Genomic DNA, 16,608 nt, shown 5'->3' on the forward strand with positions numbered 1-16,608 from the left:
TAATAAATATTTGCTATAATATTTGATGAAGTCATCGTTCAGCACAGTTTTACCTCTAGCAGTAAAAGTAGAGCAACAGACAATACTTATGACAAAATGTCATGTTATTCCACTACAGTATTTGAATATTCTGCCTAAACCCATTTCGAAATTTGTTCCACTTAAGTAAAGGTATGTTTTCACAAAAAGTTATACTCTTAAGTATCTTGTGTTCAAGAACTTTAAGATTCATTTAAGAATTGTAAAAAATAAAATAATCTGCTTGCAAAGCTGAGGATTTAATTAACTGATTCATCATTTAGTCTACATACAACCAGAACATAATAAAATGCTTCTTTTTTCGTATTCCCTGAATCAGAAATTTGGAATTTAAAATAAAGTAAAGAGAAATAAAAGAGATATTCATATTAGAAAAGCTAGATCCAGATAAATCCCATCATCTTCTCTTGATATGTGATTTTGATTAAAGTCTAAACAGTCGCAGAAGAATTTTCAGCGAACGGATTGGCTCTTAATTCTACTCTTTGTGTACAGTATTAGTCTGATTGACAACTCGGTATTGTTTTCAACCTTTATTCCCAGAAGACCGTCTTGAAGCACTGAAGGAACCGTCAGTCCGAGTTTGGAATACAAACATTCCTCATGTTAGAGAAGCAGATAGAATGGTGGAGGTCAGTTTAAGAAAGACAGTTTATTCAGCACTAGGGAAGCAGAAGGGGTCAAAGGTGAAGGGTTACGCGGGTTGGGGGGGGGGGGGTCGGGTGAGCTGTTACTGCTGAATACGGCGGATGGACTGGATCTGAGGGGTCTGGCAGTGGGAGCCAAACTCCCTGAAGTGTTTGAACTCCCCAGAGTGACGATCACACTCCATGATATACTGGTATCCACGGTAACCAGGATACTGGTAGCACACAAACCTGTTGAGAAATCAAAGTGCAGAGGAAGTGTTGCAAAAGATGCGGCGGTTCTTCCCGAAACGAAGGAAGCTGATGACACTCACGCTCCGGACTGGATCCTGAGAGAGCCCACTTCATTGTTGCACCAGCCCATGGCCTGGAGGGAGGGGTAATCGTCGCTCAGTTCGCCCTTACGGCCCAGGAAGTTCTCGCGCTCGTAGATGGTCATACGGCACTCTCTGTGGTTCTGGGGAGGAGGGAACGATCAGCCGACGAGTCGCTGTGAGTCGAAGGCGATGCGGCCGAAGGGAGCCGAGACTCACGGCGCAGGCGATGGGCCTGAAGGAGGTCATCCTCTCGATGTGATAGGCGTTGCTGCCGCCGAAAGCATCGCACTGGGGGTACTCTCCCCGCTCCAGCACAAACTGCTGTCCCTGGTAGGAGGCGTGCTCGTAGCCCACCCAGCTGTGGGGGGGGGAAGCAAAGTCGATCGCTGTGTCTCTGTTTCGTTTGGTGAATCTATTCCAGTCTGCCCCGCTCCCCGTTTACTCACGCTCCGCTCTCCACCCTGAGGGAGCGCACAGTCTCGAAGCCGAACTCCATCACGTTGCAGCACTCGGAGGTGAACTCATGGCGACGGCCCTGGAAGCACTCCTCATCAAAGACGATTATCTGGCGATGAGATAAACACGCGTCTTTGGACACATCGCCGCATGACCAAGCACGATGCACTATTTCAGTCCTTATTATTTACAATATCTGAGAAAACCAAATAAATGAAATTCCAAAGGGATCTCTCTTATATGGAAGATGTGTTTGTAAAAAGCTTTTGGAAAACTATTCCAACAGTTTTTGAGTGACATTCCAGAAACCCTCATTTGAATCCCACTCAGAATGAGTTTACGTCCAAACTGTAACCATGGGAACTGAAAAACATAAAAAAAATTATAACAATCTCTACAGAGTAAAAGGCACCTCACTATGTTTGTAACTGATGCGTGTGCAAATCCATCGTTGTCGTTAAAGCATTAAATTAATCATATGCTTTTATCCCGGCGAAACATTCTAGAAGTACATTTATGATACAGAAAACTGAATGCGTTAAAGTGTTTGTAAGGTTGCAAATAGAATCAGAATTGTCAAAAGAAATATTTTTTTCTTGATTAACTTTAATGTAGAAAACAGAACACCAGTGAAAACCGAAAAGACTCCGAGCGTTCCCTCGACAGACTCACCTTCCAGTGGCCGGAGAACTTGGTGCAATGGTGAGTCATCTTGTCTGGAACACAGAAGACTATTGGATTAAATCGGTTTCAGAAACAGTGTTTGGGGGATTATTGTGATACGGGGGGGCTGCTGTACCCTAACCCTAACACTGGGTGGGTTAGGGACAGACACTCACCTTGGTTCGATGCTCTTGGTTTGTCCTGCCATAAGAGTGAGAGAAGCCACGCGCCCCCACCCTTTTAAAGCCTCCCCTGGCAAAAGGCCACTCTGAAAGCCACAGGTCAGCAGTGGGGAGGGGCTTTTACTCTTTGTCGTCCCCCCCCCCCCCCCCCCCAAAAAAAAGGATGGTTAATCTGTGGAGGGGCAGAAGTGCAGACACCACATTCTCACTCTGGGCGGCGAGTGTAAAGACGATATCCCTGAGCGAGGAGACACAGCAGTACCCCCCCCAGGAGAGAAAACCATTTAGTCCTATTTCAGGTTGCAATAAATGCATTTTCTTCCAATAAAATGTCAGAAAATTTAGGCAGATGTTCAATATTATATCCGACCAGCAGTTATTAAAACAGAAACAAAAAAAAAAGTCAAATGCTGACAGATAAACGCATGAATGAATCACATTTTGATATGAGATGGTGAAATTCTGTGCCTACAACAGGCTGATAGTGTGGCCAGCCATAGATTATTATGCAAAGGCACATTTTGTGTGTTTGTTTTTTGTCTTTTCCAATAAGTGATATGGTTTTAGATAAAGTGTGATCGATCATAGCGGGGTATTTTGTTTTCCTATGTTGTATGTACACATGTGTTTGTGTCGGTGACAGAGGAGGGATTACCTCTTTGCATTTCTTCTCTCCACATGCAACCAGAGTTTACAGCCCTCCACCAACACGTGAGGAGAAAACGCCTTACTCAGCGGTTTCCTTTTCATAGTAAAATGCTTACAGGCAGGGCCAGAGGGGGGCCGGCGGCATTTCTAGGCTACGCAGTGAGCCGCCGCTTTGGCGTGGGGCAACTGTGATGACGAGAGGCTTTCTATTGTGCTGGGAGATTCCACGTTTTGGCCTTTGCCAGAGTATAAAAGCTTGGGTTGAGCGTCGGGGGACCAGCACGAGCGAGCCTCCCGCACACGGCACTGCAAGCTATACTAACGCAGGTAAGACGACGCAGACGCAGACATACGCACCTGAACATCCATCGCTTCCAGAGTCAGGTTCCACTCCCTGCCCCCACCACACCCAGACAAGCCAGCCTCAGTCTGGAGGAAGGCCCCCCAATAAGCCTCCAATAAGCCTCACACAATCCTGTCGCTTCCATTTGTACCTCAACTTCTGTCCACCCCCCCCCCCCCAGACTCTCCTGAAGCCCCTCACCATGTCTCAGACTGCCAAGTCCGCCTCCAGCCAGGGCACCGATGCCAAGGACAAGGGAGCCCCAGCCCCAGCTGCCTCCAGCAAGGCCACCAAGACGGGCGACCCTGGCATGGGATCCTACAGAGTGAGTCATCTGAAAGAACGACGTCTCTGAACGTTACAGAACTACGTATTTTACTGTATTATAACTACAGCATAATGCAGTACCAGAAGTGTGTAGAAAGATCCGTTTAAAGTGTTTTATTATCACTACATTAACATACAAGTTTTTCTTTTATGCTCCTACAAGACAAACCTTCCTTTAAACTACTTTATATAGTACGACTTAATTAATGTACGAGTGTCTAATGCTTCTTATGATTCTGTAAAGTAGTCAATGAATGCAGTTGAGTAAAAGGTAGAATATTTTCCTCTGAAAGAAAGTAGGATTAAAAGGAGGTATTTGATATGAGAGAGATGAAGGTGAGACTGGTCTGACTGGTCTGACTGGTCATATCTCCTCCGTGTAGATCATGCTGTTCGACCAGGAGAACTTCCAGGGCAGGATGATGGAGATCCAGAATGAGTGTATGAACGTGTGTGACCGTGGCTTGGATAGAGTGCGTAGTATCATCGTGGAGTGCGGCCCGTAAGTGGACACACGGACCTGATTTCAGCAGCTCCGTCCGACCTATTTTCACCCTCTCCGCCCACATGTATCCTCTAATTGTTCGCTTCTGTTCTGTCCTCTCTTGTGCCCCGTCTGTGCCTGGTGGACCCCCTCCTCCAGCTTTGTTGCCTTTGAGCAGACTAACTTCCGTGGGGAGATGTTCATCCTGGAGAAGGGAGAGTATCCTCGCTGGGATACCTGGAGCAACTCCTACCGCAGCGACTGCCTCATGTCCCTCAGGCCCATCCGCATGGTGCGTTTAAAACTGAAACAAGAAATTAAATATATATATATAGACATGTATTCTACATATTATACAAGTAAAACATGTTTTTAAAAAGAAAAGGTCCGCCAGACAAATATTTTAGCAAACGTTCCACCTCACAAGACATTCTCAGATGAAAACAACTTCCGATGGAAATATAAACGCCTCTTGGGTCACCAAACCTCCAGGCAAAACGCTGGACACTGTTGAGAAAACTTCACTGCGCCTCATTTCATCCCTGCAGGACAGCTTGGAGCACAAGATCTGCCTGTATGAGCTCTCTGACTTCAAGGGCAACAAGATGGAGATCCAGGAGGATGACGTGCCCACCCTGTGGGCGCATGGCTTCTGTGACAGAGTGGGCAGCGTGAGGGTGCCAGGAGGAGCGTGAGTACACAAAAACACAACTGAAATGCTTTCTGAGAAAATGGGTGAATTCAGAAAAAAAGGCTTTGGATCTTTGTGTTTTCAAGAAGGTCGGAAATAAGACTCACAGGCCTGGGGACAAATATGAAGATTCTTCTATCCAAATTATGTTGCGTCTCTGGATTAGAAAAGTAGGAAATCAGCACAAACACAACAGTGTCGTTGTTTCTACGAAGCAGGATGACGTCATCACACAACTGACTACTTCCTGTGTTGTTGTTGTTTATGTGTATTTTTAGCTTTCAACATTTCTTCACGTCTATGTTTTTTTAATAGTCTCACAGCTAAATTCACATTTAATAGCTCAAGAGACAAAAAGGGCTGCAATGCCATCCTCAATTACCACTAGAACTTCTTAAAAGACTCACAGAACCTCTTCAGTGACCTTTAAACCCTCCTCAATTACAATTATCTTCTTCCCAGAGCTCTAGAAGCTTTCCACTGACCCCCAGAATAAACCTTGAGTATCTTGAAACTTGTAAAGGAATCCTGGGTCTTCTTAAATAACCAACGAAAAATCTTCAATGACTTCTAGAACCCCCTCAATGCTCTTAGAAGCTCCCCATTAACCAGTAAACTAACATCAAAAACTAACCTAAGAAAGGAAGGAAAGAATACTAGAACCCCCCCCCCCCCCCTGAAAGACCCCAGATAGGATACTAGAACCTTTTTGGGGTCAGTGGAACCTTGAGTGGAATGATCATTGACAGAATAATCCTGATGCTCTCCCTCCTGTCAGGTGGGTGGGTTACCAGTACCCTGGATACAGAGGCTACCAGTACCTGTTTGAGTGCGGAGACTACAGACACTACAACGACTTCTGCGCCTTCCAGCCCCAGATCCAGTCCATGCGTCGTATCAGGGACATGCAGTTCCACCAGAGAGGATGCTTCACCTTCACCTCCGCCAGCAAGTGAATGGCATCTGCTGACCGTCTGGTGTAGCCCTCTCAGCTTTTTATTTCTCCAAATATTCCCCAATCTCAGTTCCTTTCCTAAGTCTCCACCATCATCGTTCCATCCCAGAGGAAAGACGGAATGAGAGCAAATACACGGGACAAACTTTCTGACTTTTTATGATGCTAAAAAATAAACATGTTGTGAAAAACCTGAAACCACCTTGTCTGGATTACCTGTATTCTTTCCACAGTCACTGCGTGGATAATATGAACTCACAGTGTTGAGATAAAAAAAAATCAGCAATAATATCTGCTAACTACTGCTAACATTAGCTATGGTAGCTATGGCATCAGACATAAGCCACTTTTGGCTGCAATACCTGACGTCTGTTAATATTGGCCGTAACAGTGAACTTTAAATACGAAAGCTGTTCAAGCAGTGATCTTTCTGACTTAGCAACATTAGCGGTGATAGCTGACATTGCAAGATAGGCATAATTATTAAAAGCTTGTTGTTGTTGCTAATTTTAACCAATAATAGCTGTGATAGCTGACATTATACTGTGGCTATAATAACTGACATTAGCCTCATGGTACGTGTGCAACATTTTATTTTTTTTACTTGTGTCAAACTATTTCTTTACAATGTTTTCTTCATATATTAAGATTTACAACATAAGTGCTGTTTTCTGATTGGTTCAAGAGTCACTTTACATAATAACATCAATAAGGCTAATTTGCATTTTTTTTCTCCTTGCCAAGACTCTTTTTGATGTCACTTCCGCCTCATTTCTGACACGCCCACCTTTCCGCCGCCCCGGTAACTTCTAAAGAAATTCCAACGTGACGTAGGCAGCAACACAGTAATAGAGTAATAGTAAACTACCGGTACTGGTCAGCGATCGGAAGGAATCATGGCTGCACTCCTGAAAGCAACGAAAGGTCAGTGCATGACGACAAAAAAGATTTAAAGAACGCGGAATACAAAACTAGCATGAACTGCATTAGCTGCGTTATTATTGATACGTACACTGAACATAAGAATAGCAACCCTGGACGACCTTGCTACGTAAACACTTTGAGTTAGCCGGCTAAGCTAGCTGTGGTCATTAAAATCTTTGATAGACAAAAACGCAGGACGTTTCCACGCAGTTTAAGCCGTCGCCGTACAATTGAACAACAAATCGTGCTAACTTGCCGGTATTTTGAGCTCAAAGAGAGACGAAGGTGGCTGATGGTGAAATTAACCTTTCACCTAAATAACGTAACGCCAGTCGTGCGTGCAAAGCAGCGAGAGGGAAGATTTAAGATTAACATTTTGTTGTGATGGACTCGAACCTCCGTGCCGACAACTCTGATTAGCATCTGAGCTTATCAGTGGGATGTTTTTATCTTATTTCTGACCGTTAGACCATGTTATAAACACTAAAGATGTAATTTAATAAGTTATATTAACACATTCTTTGGTAGAATATTGTCAGATAGTAAGAAATAGTTTCAGCTCTTATTTAGAAATGTAGTCGCGGTCACGAAATGATAGTACTGTACGTTTGAAATACTCGTTATCCTTTGTACTTAATGCGTTTCTGTCCATTTTGAGCGACCGCTCCGTCTGCATTGACCATTGTATCTGCCCCCCCCCCCCCCCCCCACAGCTCTCTGCCTGTGTCTCGGCGGCTGTCGGCGTCTGTCCCAGCTGGCGGAGCTTCCCGACACTCATCAGATCCTGAGACAGACCTGCAGAGACTACGCTGACAGAGAATTGGCTCCCATCGCATCCAAACTCGATCGGCATCATTCTTACCCCGCCAGACAGGTCGGCCTCGTCGGTACTTCCTTCCTACACGCTGGAACGTTTCTTCAAGCTGCCGCCTTCCCTGTCTTGTCTTAGATCAAGGCGCTGGGGGCGCTGGGAGTGATGGCCGTCGAGGCGCCCGAGGAGCTGGGCGGGGCAGGGATGGATTACCTGGCGTACAGCCTGGTCATGGAGGAGATCAGCCGAGGCTGCGCCAGCACGGGGGCGGTGGTGTCGGTGAACAACGTGAGCGCGGGGGGGGGGGGGGGGGGGCGGGGGCGATCGGAATGGAGTGCAGCAGGGGGTGTATTATTGTATAGGTGTGCTAACCCGCCCGCTGCGCTTCAGTCTCTCTACATCGGACCGATCCTGAAGTTCGGTTCAGACGAACAGAAACGGGAGTGGATCGCGCCGTTCACCGCCGGAGACCGGGTGGGCTGCTTTGCCCTCAGTGAGCCGGGTAAATATGGTGCCGATGCGTTACTCGTATCGGGATCTAGAATCAAATACAACAGAACCGCAACAGAACAAAATACAGACGAGAGAAAGGAGCGCACTGTAAAACCTCGGGAGTCTCGGGAATAAATCCTCACCTGTGCCCCCCCCCCCCAATGTGACTCCTGTCAAACAGGTAACGGCAGCGACGCGGGAGCGGCCTCCACCACGGCCCACCGGGACGGAGACCAGTGGGTTCTGAACGGAACCAAAGCCTGGATCACCAATAGCTGGGACGCCTCCGCCACGGTCGTGTTCGCCACCACGGACAAGAGCCTCAAACACAAGGCAGGACATTCCAACGGGTTTCTGTCTCACGTCGTCCAGCTGGGGAGAGGAGCGTGTTTTAGGTTTTAGCCCTGTCCTCCCTGTCCCTCCCTGTCCCCCCCTGTCCTCCCTGTCTTCAGGGCATCAGCGCCTTCCTGATCCCCATGCCTCATCCGGGCCTTTCTCTGGGCAAGAAGGAAGACAAGTTGGGCATCAGAGCCACGTCCACCGCCAACATCATCCTGGAGAACTGCAGGATACCGGCGGGCAACATGCTGGGACCTCGCGGAGCCGGGTTCAAGATCGCCATGGTACCGCTGAAATGAAGGTGGATTAAATAAAGGCGGGGTTTAACAGAGCTGATGATTGGGCCCGTTCACCTGTCACTCAGCAAACCCTGGACAGCGGCCGGATCGGCATCGCGTCGCAGGCTCTCGGTATCGCTCAGGCTTCTCTGGACTGCGCCGCGGACTACGCTCACAAACGCAGCGCATTCGGCGCCCCCATTGGCAGGCTGCAGGCGGTGCAGGTAATCTGACCTCTGATCAGTCTCGCGTGTTAACGGCGTGTTAACCTTCACAGAGATCTTGTTGCGTGAAACTGTGGAAGCGTAAAATAAAAATAAATAATGATGACGTCATCGGCACAAGAAGTGAATGTAGCATTTTCCTAAAGAAAATTCTGCCCGCAAGAGACAAAAAAGTGATTTCCTGATCTGTTTGTCGTCAAAGATGCTCATTAAGAGTTCGTTGATGGTCGTAAAAAATTAAACAAACCAAAAAAAAATGAATCAAGGCTTCGCGTTTGGGACTCTGGAAACAGAATCTTTTTGTTTTTTTGTCTTTACTTTATAACTAATGAGAACGAATGAAACCTCCAGTTCAAACTGGCTGACATGGCCGTGGCCACGGAGAGCGCTCGCCTGCTCACCTGGAAGGCGTCGCTCCTCCGAGATGCAAAGAAACCCTTCACCAAGGTACGCAGTCGCCTCCGACGAAGCGGGTCCCACGTCCCTGCCGCGTGGCGTTCACTGCCCGTCCGTGTTTCTGTCCCGCAGGAAGCGGCCATGGCCAAACTGGCTGCGTCGGAAGCTGCCACATTCTGCGCCCATCAGGTAAAGAAACCGACAACTAACGGAAGGTACAGGAGAACGCCCCCCCATGGACAACTTCTTCATTAAGTCCGGTTGTGCTTCACGGCAGGCGATCCAGGTTCTGGGTGGGATGGGCTACGTGACGGACATGCCCGCCGAGAGACACTACCGCGACGCTCGCATCACGGAGATCTACGAAGGCACCAGCGAGATCCAGAGACTGGTCATCGCCGGGCAGGTACTGAAGGAATACCAGCCGTAGACGCGGCGTTCCTACCGCCGCTTGGACATCGACTCGCAGATCTGGAATGAGATTATTAACATGAAGACGCGACATCACCCGCCATGCCCGTGGGCAGTCTCTGAAGCGTGTTTGACTTGTTTGGAGCCTCTCGGGAAGTTATTCCAAGGATACAACTCGGTCTCTCCTCGCAACTAACTGACCCAACCAGCAGAGGGCGACGGTGAGCCTTGTCCCATCTCATACGTCTGTATGATTTAAATGAGTTAATCTGATGGTTGACATGGCAATGGAACGCAGCGCTTGGATTTAATCTGTTATTTTAACATGAATTGAAACCGATTTGTCGATCTCATCGATCTCGGGTGCCTCCAGAACTTGTACAAATGTGATGTAATATATTACGTGCAGATGAAAATAAAACAGTGGCTATACTTTTCAAACAGAAGTCTCGAGGCCTTCCGTTACGTATGGATCAATAGTTTGACCCCGATCCCTCTGACAAACCGACAAAGGTAAACAACGGGCCCTGTGGAGCCTCCCCACCTTCGTCTGGACTCGGCCCTTTGCTTCTTCTCCAGCCTGTTCTCCTAACCGCTGATCGGTGTTCGCGTCCCGTGCCTCGTTCCTGATTGTGTTCCTTATTGATTGCTCCAGCGGTCCAGATCTGAGCTGAGCTTCCTGCATCGACCCCCCCCCCCCACTGATTGTGCCAGCGATGGTGCCAAGTCCGCTTGTTTCATTGTTCGGACACCGCTTGTCGGGGTGTGTGTGTGTGTGATCTGCAAAGTCTTGATTATTTGGCTTTGTGGTTCTTTCCATTGGTTCACAAACAAACAAGAGTAAAACAATTTGTCCACGTCGATAAAGTTCTGTATTTACAAGAAATTTAAAGAATTTCAACATTTAGGTTGAACCTTTTGCTAAATTACCTTTTTAAATATTAGTTTTTCTTTTCTTTTTCACACATTTGTAAACTTGAACCATTCTAATAAAGTTGGTGAACTAAATATAGTTTATTGAAACATACTTCTCATTCTTTAATAATGAAAGTTCAGACATAAATGACTACAGGGGGCTAAATAGCGGCTGTATGAGGTTATAAATGACGAATTGAGACAAATCAAATATTTTCTCTTTATTAGAAAAAGTCCGTTCTGTTAAAAGATAACAAACACTGTACATGCGTTCAAAACCCAAACCCCCCTGTTTGATCACAACACGCGTGAACATTGATGCGTGGTTCACTGTGGAACCAGGGATGAATAAAAATAATAATATTTTCAAAGGAACTCTGCAGCTTTTCTGACCCGACATGAAAAACAGAAAAATCTCAGCCTCCAAATCCTACAAAAAATAAAAATAAAATAAAGCCCTGCAAATCAGATCAGCGCTTTATATCTGCGGTCCGTGCTCATCCCGTCCCAGGATGCGCCGGAGCATCTTTTTTTTAAGGGCAACACTTTTGGGGGTTTACACATAATGCCTCTTGTCAAACTCTCCGTTGGCCGCGATCGTCTTGGTGGGCGCGTATTTGATGGGATGCGCGCCCCTCACCCCCCGGGAGAAGGAGCAGCACAGCAGGGTGCCGCCGAGCAGCAGCAGCGCGGTGGCGGCCCAGCCGATGTAGATGGCCGCGCCGATCTCCCTCTTCTTGGACGGGGGCACCTGCGGGTCGTAGAAATCCACGATGATGTTGTTGGCCATCCAGCAGAGCGGCACCAGCACGAACAGCCCGCTGATGACGTAGATCAGCCCGCCGGCGTTCACCACCCGCGCCTTCACCGGCTCGTCCCGGATGCAGTTGGTGCACTGGGCACCGGCGACCGTCACCGTGAGGGCGACCACGCCCAGCACGGAGGAGATGACCGTGAGGGCCCGCGCCGTCTGCAGGTCCTGCGGCAGGGCCAGCAGGGAGTCGTGGACTTTGCACTGCATCTGGCCGGTGCTCTGCACCACGCAGGACATCCACAGGCCGTCCCACAGGGACTGCGCCACCACGATGTTCGAGTCGATGAAGGCGGTCACCTTCCACATGGGTAGCCCGCAGGCGATCATCACCAGCAGGGAACCCGTGACGCACAGCGCCATCCCGAAAAACTCCAAACACGCAGCGAGCATGGTGCGCGTCCTCTCAGTGTGCGCTCCGGAGCCGTGCGCTCATCGGTTATATGGGACCTCCAGAATGTCGGCAATTCGGGTCAAATCCGAAACTTTGGGCCAATCAGGGGTAAATGCGTCACGGCGTCGGCCAATGAGGGAGTTTCTACAGTATAGCAGCGTTTACGCACGCACGTCAGGAGCGCGCCAGTGCCAAATGTGTTGTTGTCTTCCGGTGATTCAGAGGCTTGATGAGGGGGAGTCGTTTGGATCCAGGACTGGAGCCAGTAATAATATAAACACATAAATCTTAATGTAGATTACAGATTCGGAGATGAAAGCAACAGATATTCATTTCTGGCTCCCTCCTGCGTCTCCTGATCATTAGTCCAGCCAACAAAACGCAACAGCAGCAACGCGCACAAGATGTGGGACAGAAAGAAAGGTGGCCAAAGACGGATGACAAAGTTTCACCTCATAGTAAAACAATTCAACTTGAATTAAAACCAAATATAAAAAGAAAGAAAAAACAATACTGTTAGCAGATTTTGAATGTGGAAACATTTTTTTTGTGTTTACTGCAGACAAAATGAGGCATGTTGATTAAAAACGGGACCACGCCTTCTGTGATGAGTCCCCATCTCCATCTCCCTTATAGGGACTGGGAGGGGGGGCATCCGTATAGATAAACACAAACAGGGTGGAGGAAGAGCTTGGCTACCAAGATAAAGCCTTAAATAACATCCTGAGTAGGGATCAATAATAATAAGTAGGAACGCACGCAAAAAAACTCCATCAAGGTACAATAAATAAATAACCCGGTCATGTATTTAAACATTCCTGGATCGGGTGTTGATGTGTATTTTTAACTGATTTTTGAATCCATAAATGGACTTGTAATAAATGCTTCTTTTTTTTTCTGACCTCATTCCGGATCAGATCCGGAAGACATTTTTCATGACAGCGCATCTCGGACCCCTTTGTGACCGGTGCTGTTTGTGTGAACAAACAACATTCCTTCACATCAACATGACCGGGTCTCCGTGTGGAGCGCTCATTAAATCACACACAAAGTCATGAAGTCGTGCAGCGGGAGAGTGGGTCAAGAAAACAATGTGTGTGTGCGTGTGTGTGTGCGCGTGTGGGACCAGGTGCTTCCTCCTCTGTCTCTGCAGACGCATCTTTACATGTACATAATGAGAAAAGCACTCAGAGGCCCGTCCGTAACGCTTTCATGGCACCAGTAATAGTCCAAAAAAACCCAGTTCCAAACCTGGCTATTTATTAGTTCCTACTCCCGGTGCTTAACTCGTACGTTACACTAACTAGTTAACTAACACTAACCACTTTGGGCATATTTGCGTCGCTGTCAACTGACCTGTCACCAGCTGCGGGTCGGCTGAGACGTTTGGGATGTCCTGTTCCTCTTGGCTTCCTGTCCGCTCCATTGTTCTCCGAGGCACTGGGGATAAATCTCCTCCTCCTTTTCCGCATCATCTCTTTGCTATGATCCGCACCAAGGTGTCACCTGCCGCCGCCGCCGCCGCCGACAGCATGAGGCGTGAGGCCTTGGTGCTTTGTCGAGTTGTTGCGTTTGGGCCGGCCGGTTCGGGGATGATGATGCGTGTGACCTCTGTGATCTGTTTTGTTCCTGCGCAATAGAACGGAAAGATTTTACACAACAGCGTCATTAAAACTTGCAGGTTAAGAGACCGCAGAGAGAAATCGCCACCGATGTGAGTCGCTGGATTTCACCTTTATTTCACCTTGGAAGTCAATTAATAAGGACCTGGACCTAAGTCGCATGTTTTTGGTGTGGTGGGAGGAAGCCGGAGAACCCGGAGAGAGAACCCACGCAGACACGCGGAGAACATGCAAACTCCTCACAGAAAAGCCGCAAGTTGGATTTGAAACTGCGACCTTCTTGCTGGTGCTAACCACTGTGCCACGGTGGCTGCAATGAGATCAATAACGCCGACCCTCAAGAGTCAGGAGGCGGGGCTTCCTCCTCTTCCTCCTCTTCACCTGTCTCACCCAGCCCATCGATGGGAATGCATCCATCCTCTATAGACGCTGTTCACCTCCATCGACCCCATCTCTTCACAGAAGAGTAAGGAAACGATGACGAGGCGAGTTTTCCTTTTGATTACTCCTGGACGTCGGTTCAATGTTTTTGAACGTCTGTGATTACGCGACAGATGAATCAGGACCGGTGTAATTAGCTGGATTATTGTTTTGGAGAGCGCGTTGACTCAGGCTGGAGGAAATCCCCGCGCTGGGAGGTCACGAGTGGCGTCCTGATCAGGCCTGTTAGGGTCGGGCCTAACGTCCACGCCTCTTCCTGTGCTTCCACCTGTTAAAACAAACAGCGGATGTCACACGTTAGCGTCACTCGGAGTGGCGTCATCCTGAGAGCGCTGACACGGCTAGTGTCATTTCTTACTGTTTTATTATAAATGTATATATATATATATATATATAGTGAAGTATATGATCTGAGTACTTCCACCACCAGTTTCCATTTACTCCGTTTTGTTTCTCAGCTGCATCAACATGAACTTGTTTTGGTTTTCCGGAGCAGTTTTCTCGCCTTATCGCCGCCATCGTCTCCTTTCCTGTGTGAAGCAGCAGCACTTCCTGCCTCCGTGGGGAGATAACAGCCTCTAAACCTCCTTGTTTCTATTCCTGCACATCTCCTCCTCCTCTTCCTCTTGCTTTTCTTCATGTCGAATGTTTAGGAATCCTTGATGAAGACGACCGCTCTGGTATCTCTTTCATCTCGTGTGTTTTTTTTTTGTTTTTTGTTTTACATTGACCCCCATGCTGCCTTCATGGTGGGCAGGAAACATCAAATCAAGATTTCTGACAGGAAGTAAAGTGAGTGTTCAGATACTTTTACTGAAGTTAACGCTTTCCAAAAGGTCTGGGCCCCCCGAGGGGACGCCGGCTACACCTCAGTCTCATCGGTGCAGCAAGCGTCATCAACCTTGAAGTACTCCGATGATTTCTTGTTGTTTTGTCTTGTACACGTCAATAGTGGGACGTTAGCGATCGGTTTCTGAGGTGCAGCAGGCGGACATGATGCTGATTCTGGATTGTTTCATGTGGTTGACTGGGGCGTGGGGGGGGGGCTCTGGCATCACTCCACCGTCTACACAACGCTGGCATAATTCCACTATTGTGGATCGGTGGATATTCAGCACCTTGGCGCCGCCAACATACCGATGTCAGTACACTGGTTGCGTTTGCCCCCCCCCCCCCCTGCTGTGACCATCTTGTCGACGGCGCCTTCTCCTTTCACTCATTTGGGATCAGGTGCATAAAGGATTTTTTTTCTGTTACCCCCCCGAAAGAATGTGTTTTCATACTCACAAAAATCAAACCACTCAATAGAGAAAAAGCTTTCTCACATTGGGCCCAAAAACGAGTCCCGTGGGAGTCCCCTACCCGCTGCAGACCATAAATCCTTTGACTGGCATTTTTCTTTCATTAACAGAAATGTTTCCCTTCTGCTCCTCTCTCCCCCCCTCTCCTTCCATTGTCCCCCCCCCCCCCCCCCCCCCCCCCAGCGGTTAGAGAGGAGAGAAGGCTTGCTCACAACAATTGTTCACTTCCTCCTGAGGCGGTGGGCTCGACAGCGGCCGAGGAATCGACACAGCTCCTGTGATGAGCTATTGTGCGGCGACCTTCCTGGCTTAGCTGGCTTCCCAGATGAAGTCATTTTGTCCCGCCGACTGCTTCTGCAGGCAGGAAGCGAGGTCACGTGACGGATAGCAGCGCACTTGTATTTTATTGAACAGTAGAAAACTGGAGGCATGAAGCCAGTAGGGGTGACAGAGGAGATTTAGTGCACCAGGGATCAGCTCTGAGCCCCTTTGTGTTTGCCCTGCATGGTGATGGATAGACTAGCAAATGAGGTGAGACAGGAAGCTCCTTGGAATAGGATGTTTGCAGATGACATTGTGCTCTGCAGTGAGAGCAGGGAGCAGGTAGAGGAGAATCTAGAGAAGTGGAGGTCTGCTCTAGAAAAGAGAGGAATGAAGGTGAGCAGGAGTAAAACAGAGTACGTGTGTGTAAATGAGAAGGTCCCAGGGGGGAACAGTGAGATTACAATTGGGAGAGGACTTCAGGTACCTCGGGTCAACGGTGCAGAGTGATGGAGAGAATGTGGAAAGGAGGTGAAGAGCCGTGTGCAGGCAGGCTGGAACGGGCGGAGGAACGTATCAGCGCCCGGGGAACATGTTGAACAGAATCCTCCCGATGATCCTCCGATGACATGCCGCACGGATTAAACCGCCGACTTCCGGATTATTAGGAGTCAATGTTGACCTGGAGGCAAAACAGCTCGTGATAATTTATTCCAGTCCCCCCCCCCCCCCCCACACACCCCGGGTTCAGGCTGCACGATGCCCGAAACGAGCCAGGGAAAGCGTCGTCTGCACGTTTTAAGTAAATAAATAGTGATTACAGTGGTATTGTGTTTGTGAGCGGGGGGGGGGGGGGGGGCTCCGTGGTTCTGGACCCCCCTGAGATCTGTGTTGGTGCTGTATAGGAGGGAAGGCCGCTCATTGTCTGAACTCTGCTGCCCCACCACCCATGTGGCCCATGTGCTCGGGCAGGAAGCAGTCAGCTGTGGCACCCTGCTCCTGCCTCCAATCCCACGCTCTCATCATTGTTTGCCTATTCCCCCTCCTCCTCCTCCTCCTCCTCTTCCTCCTCCCTCAGGTAGTTGACAGGCCTACAGAACAAACCGCAAATTCACGTCTCTTGGCTCCTTTCGTCCTGTTGTTGTGTTTTAATCACTCACTGTGTACGACCGTTGAGGCCTGCCCTACGGTGGCCCTGAAGGGACAATCACAGAACTAGGTGACATATTTTTGGAC

At 48.5% G+C, this 16,608-nt stretch overlaps 4 protein-coding genes across 4 annotated transcripts; 2 read left to right on the forward strand and 2 right to left on the reverse strand.

Moving 5' to 3' along the window:
• Positions 1-769: 769 nt before the first annotated feature.
• cryba4 (crystallin, beta A4) lies at positions 770-2,170 on the reverse strand. The gene is made up of 5 exons (XM_068752746.1): positions 2,132-2,170; positions 1,450-1,568; positions 1,220-1,361; positions 1,001-1,143; positions 770-917 (listed from the first exon to the last, which is right to left on the reverse strand). The coding sequence occupies exons 1-5, from the start codon at positions 2,168-2,170 to the stop codon at positions 770-772; spliced, it is 591 nt and encodes a 196-aa protein (XP_068608847.1).
• Positions 2,171-3,497: 1,327 nt separating this feature from the next.
• crybb1 (crystallin, beta B1) lies at positions 3,498-5,900 on the forward strand. The gene is made up of 5 exons (XM_068752565.1): positions 3,498-3,620; positions 4,006-4,124; positions 4,266-4,398; positions 4,655-4,797; positions 5,576-5,900. The coding sequence occupies exons 1-5, from the start codon at positions 3,498-3,500 to the stop codon at positions 5,751-5,753; spliced, it is 696 nt and encodes a 231-aa protein (XP_068608666.1). The 3' UTR covers positions 5,754-5,900.
• A 695-nt stretch (positions 5,901-6,595) lies between these two features.
• Positions 6,596-10,063, forward strand: acads (acyl-CoA dehydrogenase short chain). Its single transcript, XM_068753038.1, has 10 exons — positions 6,596-6,676; positions 7,390-7,550; positions 7,626-7,775; positions 7,878-7,989; positions 8,161-8,312; positions 8,432-8,602; positions 8,683-8,820; positions 9,172-9,267; positions 9,349-9,405; positions 9,494-10,063. The coding sequence occupies exons 1-10, from the start codon at positions 6,649-6,651 to the stop codon at positions 9,644-9,646; spliced, it is 1,218 nt and encodes a 405-aa protein (XP_068609139.1). The 5' UTR covers positions 6,596-6,648; the 3' UTR covers positions 9,647-10,063.
• A 685-nt stretch (positions 10,064-10,748) lies between these two features.
• Positions 10,749-11,746, reverse strand: cldn5b (claudin 5b). Its single transcript, XM_068752869.1, has one exon. It carries the CDS (start codon positions 11,744-11,746, stop codon positions 11,099-11,101), a length of 648 nt encoding a protein of 215 aa, XP_068608970.1. The 3' UTR covers positions 10,749-11,098.
• Between the last annotated feature and the right edge of the window lie 4,862 nt (positions 11,747-16,608).

This window comes from Brachionichthys hirsutus, chromosome 19 (assembly GCF_040956055.1).
Source record: "Brachionichthys hirsutus isolate HB-005 chromosome 19, CSIRO-AGI_Bhir_v1, whole genome shotgun sequence".
Lineage (NCBI taxonomy): Eukaryota > Metazoa > Chordata > Actinopteri > Lophiiformes > Brachionichthyidae > Brachionichthys > Brachionichthys hirsutus.

What these genes read in the sequence shown, in the direction of transcription:
- cldn5b (XM_068752869.1), bottom strand. Translation starts at nt 11,746, where the DNA reads ATGCTCGCTGCGTGTTTGGAGTTTTTCGGGATGGCGCTGTGCGTCACG.
- crybb1 (XM_068752565.1), top strand. Translation starts at nt 3,498, where the DNA reads ATGTCTCAGACTGCCAAGTCCGCCTCCAGCCAGGGCACCGATGCCAAG. An exon ending in ATCATCGTGGAGTGCGGCCC is followed by an intron (nt 4,125 to 4,265) that starts GTAAGTGGACAC and finishes CCCCTCCTCCAG; the next exon opens with CTTTGTTGCCTTTGAGCAGA. An exon ending in GTGAGGGTGCCAGGAGGAGC is followed by an intron (nt 4,798 to 5,575) that starts GTGAGTACACAA and finishes CCCTCCTGTCAG; the next exon opens with GTGGGTGGGTTACCAGTACC.
- acads (XM_068753038.1), top strand. Translation starts at nt 6,649, where the DNA reads ATGGCTGCACTCCTGAAAGCAACGAAAG. An exon ending in CTTTGCCCTCAGTGAGCCGG is followed by an intron (nt 7,990 to 8,160) that starts GTAAATATGGTG and finishes CCTGTCAAACAG; the next exon opens with GTAACGGCAGCGACGCGGGA. An exon ending in CCACATTCTGCGCCCATCAG is followed by an intron (nt 9,406 to 9,493) that starts GTAAAGAAACCG and finishes GCTTCACGGCAG; the next exon opens with GCGATCCAGGTTCTGGGTGG.
- cryba4 (XM_068752746.1), bottom strand. Translation starts at nt 2,170, where the DNA reads ATGACTCACCATTGCACCAAGTTCTCCGGCCACTGGAAG. An exon ending in AGTTCTCCGGCCACTGGAAG is followed by an intron (nt 1,569 to 2,131) that starts GTGAGTCTGTCG and finishes TCTCATCGCCAG; the next exon opens with ATAATCGTCTTTGATGAGGA. An exon ending in CTCAGGGTGGAGAGCGGAGC is followed by an intron (nt 1,362 to 1,449) that starts GTGAGTAAACGG and finishes CCCCCCCCACAG; the next exon opens with CTGGGTGGGCTACGAGCACG.